At 35.7% G+C, this 15,821-nt stretch overlaps 1 protein-coding gene across 3 annotated transcripts in view; it reads left to right on the forward strand.

The window, feature by feature from the left end:
• TFPI (tissue factor pathway inhibitor) overlaps positions 1 to 15,821 on the forward strand; it is a 103,701-nt gene that overhangs the window by 84,524 nt on the left and 3,356 nt on the right. For 2 of the 3 annotated variants that reach the window (XM_082397611.1, XM_082397612.1), the window contains exon 7: positions 15,468 to 15,647. In XM_082397611.1, coding sequence (XP_082253737.1) covers positions 15,468 to 15,647 — 180 coding nt within the window. Of the gene's footprint in view, positions 1 to 4,700; positions 11,637 to 15,467; positions 15,648 to 15,821 lie in introns of those variants that run through there. The other variant, XM_082397613.1, reaches the window with a different exon arrangement.

The raw sequence follows: 15,821 nt of genomic DNA on the forward strand, positions 1-15,821 counted from the left end.
AGAAAAGTGATAATTTTCCTAATCTATTTTAAAGTATGCTTTGTAGTAGGCTTTTGATTACATATCCCATGAAAACTTTTACATGATATTTAACTCTGCACCAAATTTATCTTATAAAATAATGCTAGGAATTATCAACCTCAGTATCTAATTGTAAATCATTGTAATGGCAGCAGTGTGTCAAAAGCAGCCTAAAGTGCTGTTAAATTGAGCATAGCATTGGAGAAGGTCTCTGGTGTTAGTCACAGGACAGATTAGGCATTCGGTGACTAACCATCCGTGTGCCTATGTCATTTCTGAGAGAATTTTCTTTTGGATGTATGCAGAACACTTTTCTGGACTCTGTCCTGTCAACATATTTGTCAAATTTAAACAAACATATAGGAAACATGCTCACAACAATGCAGAGCTGGGAAAATAGTGAAAATACTGGAAAACATAACCAGACACCACAGATATCTAGACAGAAACAACCTAAAAAGTAGAAAGTTAATGGGATGAATGTAAGGTTCTTTCTAAATTTAAAAAATCACTAGTGCTTATTCAGAAATTGGAGATTTTGCTTAGAAGCAGTCCGTGTAAGTGTTAAACGTAAAGTTGGCATGTGTTGAGAGTTCTGTGGCTATTAAAATTGCAGCCTTAGGGTAAAAAGAGACATAGTGTCTGGGGCACAGGTTCTCTGCCCCAGCCATGTGTCAGAATTGGATGGGGTTCAGAACCAGAATGTCTTTGAGCATCTTTCTTTACAAAAAACAAACAAGCAAGCAAAACTTCTGCCCAGATGGATTTAAGGGACTGCAAATGTTGACTGTGATTTATCTAGAATGAGGAATATAGTCTTACATTGACCTGATGATGTCTGTGGACTTGCTTCAGCCCTGAATGCCATACCTTAGAAGTCACTGGACTGAGACTTAGAAGGACTGGAAAGTGTAAGGAGATGTGAGATCTAAGAGAGAGCATTATATATACTCTCAGTACTTGAAACACTGTCATGTGAAAGGAAAATTAAATTCTGTACATGCCTCACTCAATCTTCTCCATTTCAGTCTTCCCTGTCCACATCCCCCTGTTCCTTATCTCCCTCAACCCAGCCTAAGAATCAGAATTAATGAATGAAATCTGAAGTACAAATTTCTTTCTGTAAAGTGTTTATTTTTAATGTGAGGTCTTCAAAAATGAATGAGTGCTTCAGTGACTAAATTCCCCAAATTGTAGGCATTCAAATAGTGTTCCAATAGTACTTGCAGTGTCATAAAGAGCATGCAAAATTTCAGCGGGAGTTGGTATATTCAAAATGCCTTCAGGTCTTTAGATTTTATAATTAGAGCAGTGAAGTATTACATCTGTCACTGCTTGCAATTATATAAATACATTTTATAATAATTTAAGAAAATACAGTTCTATGTTTATGTAAAAACTTGTTCAAGGTTTTAGCAAATGTGTAATGTTCTCTGTGGATATTAGGTTCTTTTGAAAAGATGTAAATCCTTTAAGGTTTTGATGCAGTGTACAGGAATAAGAACATGCCCCACAATACAAATAGAATAGCATTCATTTAAAATTCTTTGTATTAAAAATAATCCTTAGGTATTTGAATATTCCAAAAATATAGCTAGATTGTGTTATTGTTATTAAGTGAAATATTTATAAATATAATTTTAATGTTTCTCTTTCTGATGATAATAGAAAAACATTTTAGAAATTTTGTTCAATGTTACTGGAAAATGGTTTGGTAATTTTTTTTAATTGCTATTTATTCTCAACCATAATATTGCAAATTAGCATGAGAATATATTTTTTCTAGTGAACCCTCTTTTTTTTTTTAATTTATTTATTTTATTTTTGGCTGCATTGGGTCTTTGTTGCTGTGCATGGGCTTTTCTCTAATTGCGGTGAGTGGGGGCTACTCTTCATTGCGGTGCGCGGGCTTCTCATTGCGGTGGCTTCTCTTGTTGCGGAGCACGGGCTCTAGGCATGCGGGCTCAGTAGTTGTGTCTCGCGGGCTCTAGAGCGCAGGCTCAGTAGTTGTGGCGCACAGGCTTAGTTGCTCCACGGCATGTGGGATCTTCCCGGACCAGGGCTCAAACCCGTGTCCCCTGCATTGGCAGGCGGATTCTTAACCACTGTGCCACCAGCGAAGTCCCAGTGAACCCTCTTGACTCAAGATATTTGAATGCTTATTAAGCACAACTGAGGTTTAATTTTCTCCTTTCATTTCCATATTTCAATATTAATAGGCTACATAGGTGACCTCAAATGTTGAAACTTGCCCTTCCTTAAAGAGGTTTTTATAAATGTTTTTTAAGCATGGCCCTGTGCAGAAGTGAGAGCAAATTATTTGATTTCGATTTTTGGTCCTGAATTGTGAGGATCTCCTCGTAGTTACATCCTCCTGAGTTAAATATGTGCTCAGTACATGTGGGAGAGAAATAATTCTAACACAGTATCTCTAAATGTATGCAGTTCTGTGTAAGATCTTCAGAATGAAAGACTGTCACAACTGGTTCTTCTTGACTTTCCTGCTGGGATTGGCACTAAAATATAGTGGGTAAGAGAAATGACTCTGAGCCTGAAGACTTGGTCTCAGATCCCATTTCTTTCACTTACCAGCTGTGCAACCTTAAGATAATTCTTAACCTCTCAGAACCTTATTTTTTCCCACTGCAGAATGAGGATGGTAATAATATAGTACTTACCTCATAGGTTTTATTGTGAGGTGAAATCAGTCAATATACATAACTCGCGTAGGACAGTGCCTGATAAACCTATTCAGTGCTACATAAGTATGATTTATCATTATTACCCATGTAATTCAGAGCAATACAAGCTTTAGTTTCCAGGCCTTAGTTTCTCATCTGTAAAACAACTCTTTGTAAGTTCCCATTTGCAGGAAAAGGTGGTATTTCAGCCACTTATAAAATCTCTAATTATTCAAAAAAGTGCTTCAGTACACATACAGTAAAAAAAATTACAATTAACCTTTAAAAGAGAATTCACAATAGAACTAAATACATATGTGGAAACTAAAACAGTTCAAATGTGTTTCCTAGAAACAAATTGAGAATATTGGCATGCAGAAGTATCATGGGGCTTTGAAACCAAAAGAATTTTATTTGTAAAATTTTTCTTTATAGTTTTCAGTATTTCCAGCTTTCCAAATTTTCAGAATTCTGCCACCATTTTTCCATTTATTTCAGCTTGAGTATTTGGTAATCTCTTTTAATCACTTCTGTTCTAATCAGTCATTAAATTCTATTGCTTTTTCTGATGAAACGTCCATTCTCATCTTCTCCATTTTCAGTCTAACCTGTTTCATTCGACTATCATCAATCTTTCATGTTTAGATTATAACAATCATATGTCAACCAAACTGGGATGCTAATAGAAATGAAAGGAGAATGCTAAAAAAAAAATTATTTATTTAAAATATATACATATAGACAGAAAATTGTGTTTGTCATTTTGGTGGATAAATATTATAGTTTTATTTTAAAACATATTTGAATTTTTTAAAAACACAATATGTTAGAACATGATATACCAAAAAAATAAGCATGAACTAATACTAGCTCAGGCAAACCAGATGTTATAGACATTAGATAGGTAGATAAGGAGGATAAATAAATAGATATCACAGAGGTCAGCTGTAACTCAGATATACTACATATATTATTAATGTAGTCATATATCAGGCATAAGTCAACTAAAACATTTTATGTATATGTGTATATATGTATAGACATAAAAGACAGAGATGGAGAATCAGAGAGCTATATATATAACATGTATAAGATATGACCTTTTTTGACATAACTGGCCTACTTAGATATATTCATTATATTAGAGTCAAGCAAATTTACATATTTCTCTTGCTTTATAGAAAAGATTTTTAACTTAATGGATACATTTTTTCCCCTGTGTTAATTTAGCCTCATCCACTTGGCTTAAATTTGTCTGTTATCTGTTAGCTCTCTACCTATTCCAGATTTTGTCTCACTATCCTATAAATAAAAAAGTTTTTTGTCCATTCAGAATAGATATTGTCATTAAACACAAATTATCCACTCTCTTCATTATTATTAAACACAAGTTATCCACTGCTTTCTCCCACCTAAAACTCACTGGCCTTCCTCATCGTATCTAAGCTGTTTTTTTTTTTTTTTTAATTAATTAATTTATTTTTGGTTGTGTTGGGTCTTCGTTTCTGCGCAAGGGCTTTCTCTAGTTGCGGCGAGCGGGGGCCATTCTTCATCGCGGTGCGCGGGACTCTCACTATCGCAGCCTCTCTTGTTGCGGAGCACAGGCTCCAGACGCGCAGGCTCAGTAGTTGTGGCTCACGGGCCTAGTTGCTCCGCGTAATGTGGGATCTTCCCAGACCAGGGCTCGAACCCGTGTTCCCTGCATTGGCAGGCAGATTCTCAACCACTGCGCCACCAGGGAAGCCCCTAAGCTGCTTTTTTACCACCATAAGGAAGACTTCTTCCTCTCTCTTCCCCCTGGCTTTTTATTTTGATTCATTTAATATTTATATTGTTTGATGTGTCAGCTCTGCCTCACTGACTAGATTACAAGTTTTTTGAAGGAAGAGACCATGGATTATATATTTTGTAGACTTCCCTCCCCTAGTGTTTATCCCACTGTTAGGCACAGGATAGAAGACTCATATTTTTTTTATTTCTTAATTTTGTAATCCACAGTTACAACAGGAAGAACAAATGACGGTTGGAAGAATGCTGATCACACTTACCAAGTCTTTCTGAACATCTGCATTCATGCATCCATATTCATTTTAAGATTACACAGAATTTTATGCATATGTTAGTAATTGTTTTTTGGTATTTCTTTAATATTTATATGGTATATGTGATGCCTTCCATAGGATACTATTAATAAAGTTTTAATATTTATATGCATAGAGTTAATATATTCCTCTCAATATATCTCTTTGATAAACATCTAACTAGCAAAGAAAAACTAATGTTTTCAAGTGTTCATATTGGTACTGGGCCTTCTGAGTGGACTTGACTCATTCATGAAAAAAGTGGATTATCCTTCTGCTGTTCATAGCTTCCTTTGCTTCTGTATATCAGCTCTTAATAGCTGCCTTGGAACTACACCAGCTATATGATATTTTGGGAAAAAAAAACTTTGAGTAGACTTCAAAAGCCTATTGCCAACCCAGTCTGGTACTTGCTATTTAAGAAAATGAATATCTATATACCTGACCTAGTCCCATGTGGCTTCCTGGCAGCCTCCAGGTCAAGGGAGAATGATTGGATGGTATTCTAAAGGCCATTTGGGTACTTGGAACTCTCTCTCTCTCCTGACTGTGTTCATTGTATGACCTAGTGGCCGGATTCCATATATATGTGAAAAAAATGGGTAGAAAAGAAACACACACACACACACACACACACACATACACACACATCTTTTAAAAAATTATTTTGGTTATCATTAGCCTTCTGGAAGAGGTGTTATGCTCAGAAATTGCCTGATTGACACCAAACACCATTACTGATATGGTCAATTTACAGACTTGCAAGAGAATGTTGTCACCTATTCGGCCTCTTGTTGAAGATGTGGTTACATAAAGGAGAATATTACAACCATGGAAATTTTTTGGAAAGAAAATAACTTCCATCAACTAAAGAGTTACACACTTAGCTGTATACCACATTTAATCAATCACTAAGCAGTGTCAACAATTCTGGAAAACCCCACTCATCAACAACCCACTTCCATAGTCCTAGAGAAGTATCCTGTTTTTCATACTATGTTCTCAAACCAAGAAGCACAGAAACTTCCCTCATAATCTAAATATTCCTGCACGGTGAATCAGGTACCTTCAAGCTGGCTTTACAAAAATTAATAACAACTTGTGGTAAGGATTCATCAGACCTACTATTTCCTGGCAGGAGAGCTGGTGAGAAACAAAAATGTAGCACTTCATCTCTGCCAAGAGTGCTGCCGTCTGAATATAGTCACTCTAGGTGACCACTGACTACTTTTGCTAATCCTTTTCTTCCTGGACCATCTCTGGTTTTTGTTTTTTTTTTTTTTAAATATTTATTTATTTATTTGGTTGCACCAGGTCTTATTTATTTATTTATTTTTATATTTATTTTTGGCTGTGTTGGGTCTTCGTTTCTGTGCGAGGGCTTTCTCCAGTCGCGGCAAGCGGGGGCCACTCTTCATCGCGGTGCGCGGGCCTCTTCACCATCGTGGCCTCTCTTGCCGCGGAGCACAGGCTCCAGACGCGCAGGCTCAGCAGCTGTGGCTCACGGGCCCAGTTGCTCCGTGGCATGTGGGATCTTCCCAGACCAGGGCTCGAACCCGTGTCCCCTGCATTAGCAGGCAGATTCTCAACCACTGCGCCACCAGGGAAGCCCTCTGGTTTTAACAAGGATAAATTTTTTGCCCCAGTCATAAGATTCCTCCGGAGAAGTGTTTCAAAAAATACGGATACCTTTAAAAGAGAAAATTCACAGACCTCCATTTTGAAAACCAAATTATTTTGAATGACATTAATTTTATATGAACAAGTAAGATGGTAGGAATAAACTTCTTTGGCATGTGACCATTACATAACTATAAATCAAAACTTATTCACAAATGAATACAATACAAACTACAAACTAATAAATTAATAATACTAATTCATTGATTTATTTGATGGCACATGTTTTTTTTGCTAAAAAGGAAAAATCCCTATAATATGATTTTGGTGTGGACTGCTATAGGACATGTTAGGAATGAGATAGGAATAGGTTAGAAAACCCTGTGCTACTCTATGTTGCGTGTAAGTCTTTGCCCTTTTTCTATTTGAATGCTGGACAATCTTTGCAGGAATGAATTTGAGAAGCATTGATATAAAATGTGTATTTTAGGAAAATTCCAACTTTATCTTTCCTAGGGACACAACAGAATGAGGTTTCTAGTTTTCTATCACATCTTAATGCTATTAAATGGATCCAACTGGCCAGTGCAAATATGATCAGAGAGGGCATAAAATCCTGGAACTTTGGTCTATTTCTAGAATCTGCCCAGGTTGAACATGCCAACTCAATAATTCTCACCTTCAAATGTTTGAGCTCTCTGAATACTGTTTGGCTCAGCACTGTTTCTCCCAAAACTTGTTTTCAGCCTCCTTGTTTGATGACCTGTTTTGATTAGGTATCTTTCTCCTGTTCAAACTTGATAAATTCCAACTCCACTCATATAACTGAGGGTAAGAAGCTTCTAAGACATACTGAATCTGAGCTTCAAAGAAGAGAGACTTTGAGAATGAAACATAAAGGATAAGTTGTGACAACTTTCATTTTACCTGATAATTATTAAAATATATTTGCTCAGTTATTTTTATTTTCTAGTTAGTTTTCAGAAGACGTATCATAGTGGTTAAGAACATTGGCTTTATGGGCAGAAAGATGTTTAAATTCCAGTTCTGCTATTGCAGACTCTCTCTGTGGCCTTGAAAAAAATTACACAACTTTCAGCCTCAGGTTCCTCATTTGTTATACGTGAAGAGTAATAGCTCATAAAATTTCGGGGAAGATTGTAATGACTTATCTTAACCCAGTGTTTAGCACAAATAAGAGCTCAAAGGTATTAATATTTGAATTTTTCACGATGGTGGTATCAGTGATTATCTAGTATCAACAGAGGTTTAAAGCAGGAAAAAATAAAATAATCAGGGGTATCATTTGTATGTACTTTATTAGTAATAATTTTTAATACAACTAAAGTATGTAACCTTGATTTGAAGTGTCTGTATTTAATATACTTAATACTATGATTACCTGAAGTAACATAAAGCACTTGTAAAATTCAAACATAATTATAAAATACCAATACGTGTTTCGTGTCTTTGGGTCTTATTTCTAATCAGAGGACTTGCAAACCTGTGTTTCCAACTTTATCTTATGACTTTAGGTACAGATCTGTTATATTTCTAAATTTCGATTCAGTTCAATAATAATTGAGTGCCTCCTATGTGACAGGATTTGTCATGCAGACTGGGAGTCTAATAATAATAAATAAGAGGGTGGTTTTGTCTTTTACAGGCATGCCTGAGAAATAGGGGCATGCATAGATGAAGGGAGGACAGAGTCATGACGTTGTACTTGCATTGAAGGATTGTCAAAATTAAAATTTTCTGTCTTCTCAAAACCTGGGTTCCATCTTCTATCTAACGTCTTGGACTTGTTTGCCTAGGTGCTGGCTAATCCATAGGCACAGTTCACAATTCCATCTTCATTCAGGGAATTTTCTAAGTAAAGCCACATTGAAAGAAAGCCATGATAAAATGACAAATTTTGAAACTATTGACTATATTTTATACTCTAATTATATTTCATAATACATTAGAAATATTCCATCTTCTAAGTCAACCAGTCTAGAGGTATTAGAATTACCTTCTCTCTAGCTGTCTCACTACCCACATTCACTCTGGTGCTTAATTTTAGCCATTCCCACTGTAACTGCTTTAGTTAGGGTTATCTTATATTCTCCTCTACTGCAAGTCTCCTACTGGATTTAGCTGACACATGCCTGGTTGTGTTTGTTTCACGCATAAAGACTGACCAGAATTTGTCTCTTTCATCCTTCTATATGTTCAGTCATTTATTAATGTCTACATCATAAAAACCAAATATATTAGTATTCAAGGACCTTCTTAATTTTGTCTAAATCTGCTTTTCCAGCCTTGTGTCCCACTATACTCTCCATGCACTCCACTCTTCAGATAGCTTGGAGTTTGCGAAGTACCTCAACAAACCAGGAATATTCGGACCTGTGCTTTCCTTCACCTATATTCTCTCTACCTCCTTTGCTTATTAAAATTTCATTCCTCCTTGAAAGCTGACTTTCAGGGACTAAAGGGACTAAATAAGCATTACTTTTCACCTTTTACTAAAATCTTATAGGGTTTTCAATGTTGCAGATATGAAGTTTTTCTAATGTATTATAAGGTATAATTATCTTAGTATAAGTTTACTCATAAGAGTCTCATAATTTGTGATTTTACTATGGCTTTCTTCCTTTATGGCTTTATTTAGAAAAATCCCTGGATGAAAATAGTTTTGTGAACTTTGTCCATGGAATAGGCAGTATCTAGGCAAGGAAATCCAACCGAATAAATATCTACCTAATTTCCCTTCCTCCTTTTTAATCTGTGGGGCTTCCTTGTCTGGGCAAGTTTTCTGACAGTCTATTTCCCCATGACCTTTCAGTTTCAAGTGCCCTGGCAGCTTACCTTTTACATTTCAACCTCAGCTAAGTGGCCCAGTACACACAGAAAAAATAAGTTCTATAGTGCTTGTTTTCCCATTCCCTGCCCTCTTTTCTATATGGTATGTCAATTTCTACCCATTTAACACCAGTTCTACCTAGTGAATGGAGATACATGCTTTCCCTGTAGTACAAATTTACTATCTGTAAATAGTAAATTTACAGGTGACAGGTTTATTCTTCATTCCTAATCAGAAATAGATTCTAATCTCTAGCCTTTCTTTGTGACCCCCATAACACTGGGATCCCCCTAAAAATATTTTTATTATATAATGTCTCTAATATTTATTATATAATATATTTTATTATTACATAATTTGAGCATTATAATTGAAGACAACTTGCAAAAAATACAAAAGTAGAAGAAAAAAATTAGCCATATTTGCATTATGCGGAGACACTCACCATTAATATTCTAACGTATTTCCTTTTACTATTTCTTTGCTATTTTTGTTTCCAACTCATCATGAAGTAAATAAAATACTGGAAAAGTAGATTCTGGAGGATCCCCAGCAGTATAGACTAGGCTTAGCACAAAAGAATCTATTTTGCAGAGTTGTAAACTCTAAGCTCCCTACCTCATAAAACCATCTCTACAGTGATCATCTTTCCCACTGATTACATACCCTCTCAGCTTTTTGTGTGTGTTTATATATGTATATGTGTATATGTATGTGCTTAATTTTGGTGTGTTGACACAAAAAGATAAACTATAATGTTTTATTGATTGTGAGGTACATATTTTTCCATGTTTTAACATGGTTCAGATCATGATGAAACTTGTAACTTATGGTATATAACAGTGTAATTGTATTTTTTTTTCTTTATAAGCAGTGCATAAAATAATGGTGCATCTTCAAATCAATGGCACCTTAGGTTCTGTAAATTATATTTGCAGAACATTTGAGTAATGAGCAATTACCTCCACTTTTGTGGGTATGAAGAGAAAATAAAAGCAACAAATGGTAAATAAATACAATGCAGTAAGGTCCAAGTTTGTTAAAACTTTCAGGCACTTTTCTTTTTGTTAAATTGTTTACACACTTTTAAACACTATTGTAAAAGTATAAATTTATATAAACTTTTAGTGGAAAAGTCAACAGCATCTACCAAATTATAAATTGAATATAGCTTTTGCACAATTCTCATTTTAGAAATATCTCCTAGAAGTATCTGAACCAGTAAATAAGGATGTTCATGAGCCACTGTCTGGAACTGAAAAAAATAAAAGGAAGTAATCTATGTATACACAATAATGGATTAAATATACTGTAGTCAATTCAAAAAATTAAATACTGTGCATACATTAAAAAGAATGAGGTATACAGATGAAGAAATGTGGAAACAAGCCAGAAAATATTATCAAATCTAATAATGAGACAAAACAGTATACTAGTATGTGTTGGCATATGCAAACGATTTGGGGGAAGATATTCCCAAACCACTGGTGGTGATTTAAAGGGCAAGGGTCAAATTATGGAGAACTTTTGTTTTATATTTGTCATACTTTTATATTATTTCAACATTTTACAATGATAAAGTGTAATTAGAAAAGAAAAATCTTTATATTTTTCTTCACTATAAAATTATGGGAAAAAAGAATTTGTTGTTCAAAGAAAAGATTTGTTATTCAATTCCCTAAAACAATCTCAGAAGACAAAAAATAATTTATTCAACAAGTGATGAGCTGGTTCCTAAAACCTAAGTTGGTTGGTAAAATAAAAGCCTAAATACAGGCATGTAAAGTGGGACAGTAAGAGAGACACCATAGTAAAGATTCAAAGTGAGTACAAAATTCAAAGTTTACTGTATAAGTTTCAAAGCAATTGCATAAGCCACTTTACATATAAAACTGGCTCTGGAGCATCACCTTATAGTTTACCAGTCATACTACATCATGGCAGTTCCTGGCAGAATATAAGTGGATCCTGAATTCTGAAATCTATCATAGACCCTCTAAATGGAAGCTATCCAAATTGTTATTCATGGCGAGATCAAGACAGAATGCATTTGGTTATTAAATTACTTTGGAAGGGCTTCCCTGGTGGCGCAGTGGTTGAGAATCTGCCTGACAATGCAGGGGACACGGGTTCGAGCCCTGGTCTGGGAAGATCCCACGTGCCGCGGAGCAGCTAGGCCCGTGAGCCACAACTACTGAGCTTGCGCGTCTGGAGCCTGTGCTCCGCAACAAGAGAGGCAGCGATAGTGAGAGGCCCGCGCACCGCGATGAAGAGTGGCCCCCGCTCGCGGCAACTAGAGAAAGCCCTCGCACAGAAACGAAGACCCAACACAGCCATAAATACACTAAAAAAAAAAAAAAAAAAAAAAAAAAAAAAAAATTACTTTGGAAAGGAACAGAAGTCAGGTTAGCGTCTTTTTATTCGATCTTAAATTTCTGTGAATAATTATAATCTAGACCAAAATATCACATTGTGCAACTACTTCAAAACCTTTATATTTTCTTTCACTGTAGATATCAAAGTCTGGATTTTGAATAGGTGAGTGCCTGTGTTTATCTAGAATAAACATGTTAATTGAAAACAGTCAAGCTTATCTCCTCACAGGGGGCAAAAAAATTTCTATTTCCTCACCTTTGGAGATTGAATCAGATGATAATCAAGGACCCAAAAAATCCTTGTAGCTAAAATGTCCTTGAGAAACCATCTGCTTCATTATTTTAATTCTGTTGTTTATGCTAAAATAACCCAATTATAGTCTTAACTGCTTAGAGTTTAAATGATTTTAGGAGAAATAGATTAGTTTATGTGGTGGGTATAATTCATGTTTCTGAAGAGTAATGACGTTATGACGACTCCCCAACTGATGATAATTTATTGCATTATTAAATACATAATTTTTTAAATTTAAAACACAACATTCTTAGTGATTAATTTCAAGGTTTAACCCCCTAATCAAAATATTCTTACTTCTCTATATTGACCTGGGTCAAATGTGAGTTGTGTTTGATGATCTGTGTAGGTAGTGATTAAAACAGGACAAACAAATGAGATAGACAAACAACTGTCATCGGGTCAGTCATGGACAGACCCTTTCTGAGTAGGGAGCTGCTATCCAGTAAGAGGGACAATTCAAGTCTGCACACCAGATGCCAGGCTGTCAGAAAGCAGCATTCCACACATCCTCTGATTCAGAAGTCACAAAGAGTTTCGGGTAGAGGCAATCTGATGCCTGGGACAGTTTAACAGGAAGTAAAACTCTCTTTGATGGATCTGTGCTGTCAACTGTCTGTTTGCTTTCAAACTAATCCCCTGCCTTCTTCATGCTCTTTCTTTGGTTTCTGAGTAGATTTGGTCAGTGGCAAACTGTTGGAAGACTGGGTCGCCAAAGGAAGACAGAAGCTCCGGTACATCTCTCCACCAAAACTGTGGTGTATGCTCCATGGTTTCAGATCCCACTGGAGAGATCGTTTTGGTTCTAGCTTTCACATGATGTTTGAGGCTCCTGGCCTGTGATAACAGAGACACGTCCCTTGTTACCTTTAATCTAGGGACTGTAGCCCCAGATATACCAAGCCAACTTTTTTTTTTTTTTTAATATACTATTCATGTCGTTTTTTTAAAGTGTGCCTCCTCTCTTAATAATTGTGACTATTTTTCTAAGTCAGTAAGTGCACATTTAATATATATATATTTTTAATTTATTTATTTTGGCTGTGTTGGGTCTTCATTTCTGTGCGAGGGCTTTCTCTAGTTGCGGCAAGTGGGGGCCACTCTTCATCGCGGTGCGCGGGCCTCTCACTATCGCGGCCTCTCCTGTTGCGGAGCACAGGCTCCAGACGCGCAGGCTCAGTAGTTGTGGCTCACGGGCCCAGCCGCTCCGCGGCATGTGGGATCTTCCCAGACCAGGGCTCGAACCCGTGTCCCCTGCATTGGCAGGCAGATTCTCAACCACTGTGCCACCAGGGAAGCCCTACCAAGCCAACTTTTGCTCAAGTTGAAATGGAATTGATTTTGTTATGGGGCCAGTTTTACTCTAGATTGTAAGCAAAAAGAAGGATGATTTTGTTCCCTGTCGTCAGAAAACTCTCTCTGTCCTGGAATAAGGAACTTTAGGTAGGGCATTGCTATTAAGACATAATAACTAACATTTGAAAAGAAGTGTACAACTTACAAGTACATCCATATTATTATTTTCAACTTACTGTGGACTAATGACATCTTGTGTACAAAATGCTAAAGTGAAATTGATGTATAAATCATATCATCATACTTACACATATACTATGAAGCATCTGTGGGTGCTTTCTGAGGATAATTGTTCAAAGAATAGCAATTTCCTCTGTTTTCTCTGTTTCTCAAATCAGGCTAATTGCTTGTGGGGCATTTCATTTGTTTCTGAACATAGGTGATGACTTTGGATGACTCATGGAATTAGAAGTGGTGGCAACTGATAACCATCTCATCATCTCATATTCTTGGCTGTGGATTGATGAGAATCCACAACATACCTATTGGAAAAGCTTGCACAATATTGGACTCAATTACAACATATCTCTCCTAGGTTGTTAGAAATTTCCTCTTACATGAGCCATTGTTGAGGCAAAAAGACCTTGACATTTTCTAAAAAATTAAGCACACGTTCTCACCAAGTACATTTTAAATTTGATTTATGATGGCAATAATCATGCACTATAACCCCCAAATGGGGTGAGGCCAAACATAAATTAGACTACATGATTTTGAATGATGTTTTAGTTTTATAGATCCTAGGAGTTTCTTTTAAAATCAGTGTCTACACACCTAGTCAAAGACTAAATAATACAAAAAGTTTTAATGTGATTTCAATTCTTGAATTGACACAAAATGTCACCTTTCTAAAATGTTTTATCAGAAATTCTTCCCATAGTATTCCCACTGCTTCTTTTATATTTTCCAGAATTTCTCTTTACATGAGACGTTATATCAAGACACTCTAATATTTAAATACATAGAAGGCCGGAGGTTATAAAATTGTGTTTATCAATTTAAGATCTTTTTCATTTTTTTCTCAAGTTGTTTTATTTCTCTTTTAGTCTATTCACCTGGGGTTCACTTGCCATCAAACCACTTCTTGCTTTTTTGTACAACCTATTTGCCTTCATTGCTACTGGATTCCTCAAAGAAGTTCTATTTTCTACCAGTGATGTACATTTAGCAAATCCTCTTCATCTGCATTTGCTGTAGCACATCTCACTATTTGGCAAAGCCACCAAAGCTCTCATTTATTGATTCCTGACCATCCACCAACTTACCTGCAGTATTGGTTTACCAATAATATCAAGCAATTTAGCTCTGCTACTGAAGAGTACCAGCTTTCCCTCACTGACAGGAATTCCAGAAGGAGCTAAAAATTATCATTGGGCTGAAACCATTTTTCTGCTTTGCCTTAAGGAAATGAGTTATCCTTTCATTACCCTAGTTGCATTTTTTTTTTCCTTCTGTTTTTGAAATTGGTTGGTCCCATTGACAGACCAGCCTGTCTGTCTGGTTTAAACCTGTAAATGTTTGATCTTTCCTGCCTTTAACAATATTCCTTCCTTTGCAAAAATATCTAACTCATCTAGAACTGATGGTTCAATTCACAAGAAAACTTTATTACTAAGCCAGATCATCTCTTCTGAACTCCTTTTCCAAAGCTTAAGGTTAGAATTTGCTATACCTGATTCCCTGCGCTTTAAATTGTGATGTTATATCATTCAGAACTTTAGTCAGGGAAAGAACTCATTCTCAGCTTCAGTTTGTGTCATACAATGAGTAAGGATTTTGCTCATCAGGAGTTTTTTTGCAAAGTTGAATACTCATGAACAAATGATATGTAAACTGATAATTTTTTAAAAAATTGGTATGGTTAATAAATTTTCACAAATTAAGTTGTTGAATAGTGGTTGTTTGTATTATGTACAACTAGTTTTGTCACATAAAGAGTAATCCCGGCACTTTCCTTTAACAAATGTACCTACTTTTACATTTATTGGAGAAAGGTGTCAGTATAGTGGACACTTGGAGATTGGTTAAACATTTTCCTGGAATTGAAATACATGAATTTTGTTACTTTAATTCATTCAGATTACTGTTTTACATAAACATGCCACAAGACTAATCTATAAACAATAAATATGAAAGTTTCAGATTAACTATCATATATGGCTTACCATGTTCTCTTGATGTTTTTAGAATTTTATGGCCCCTCCTGGTGTCTGAGCCCAGCAGACAGAGGATTATGTCAAGCCAATGAGAGCAGATTCTACTACAATTCAATCATTGGGAAATGCCGCCCATTTAAGTACAGTGGATGTGGAGGGAATGAAAACAATTTTACCTCTAAAAAAGCATGTCTTAAGACTTGTAAAAAAGGTATAGAGGACATTCTTCCTATTAATTCACTAGTGTTTAAGATAATAATTATATTGAAATTATGAATGAATTTTAATCTATGAAAGTATGAAATGAGTTCTGTTTATGATAAGAAACAGTATTGTGATTTAACTAAGTGTCCCCTTTTCAACTACATTTTGATAATATTGCCAG

Source organism: Balaenoptera borealis, assembly GCF_965194805.1.
Source record: "Balaenoptera borealis genome assembly, chromosome: 6".
NCBI classification, from domain to species: domain Eukaryota; kingdom Metazoa; phylum Chordata; class Mammalia; order Artiodactyla; family Balaenopteridae; genus Balaenoptera; species Balaenoptera borealis.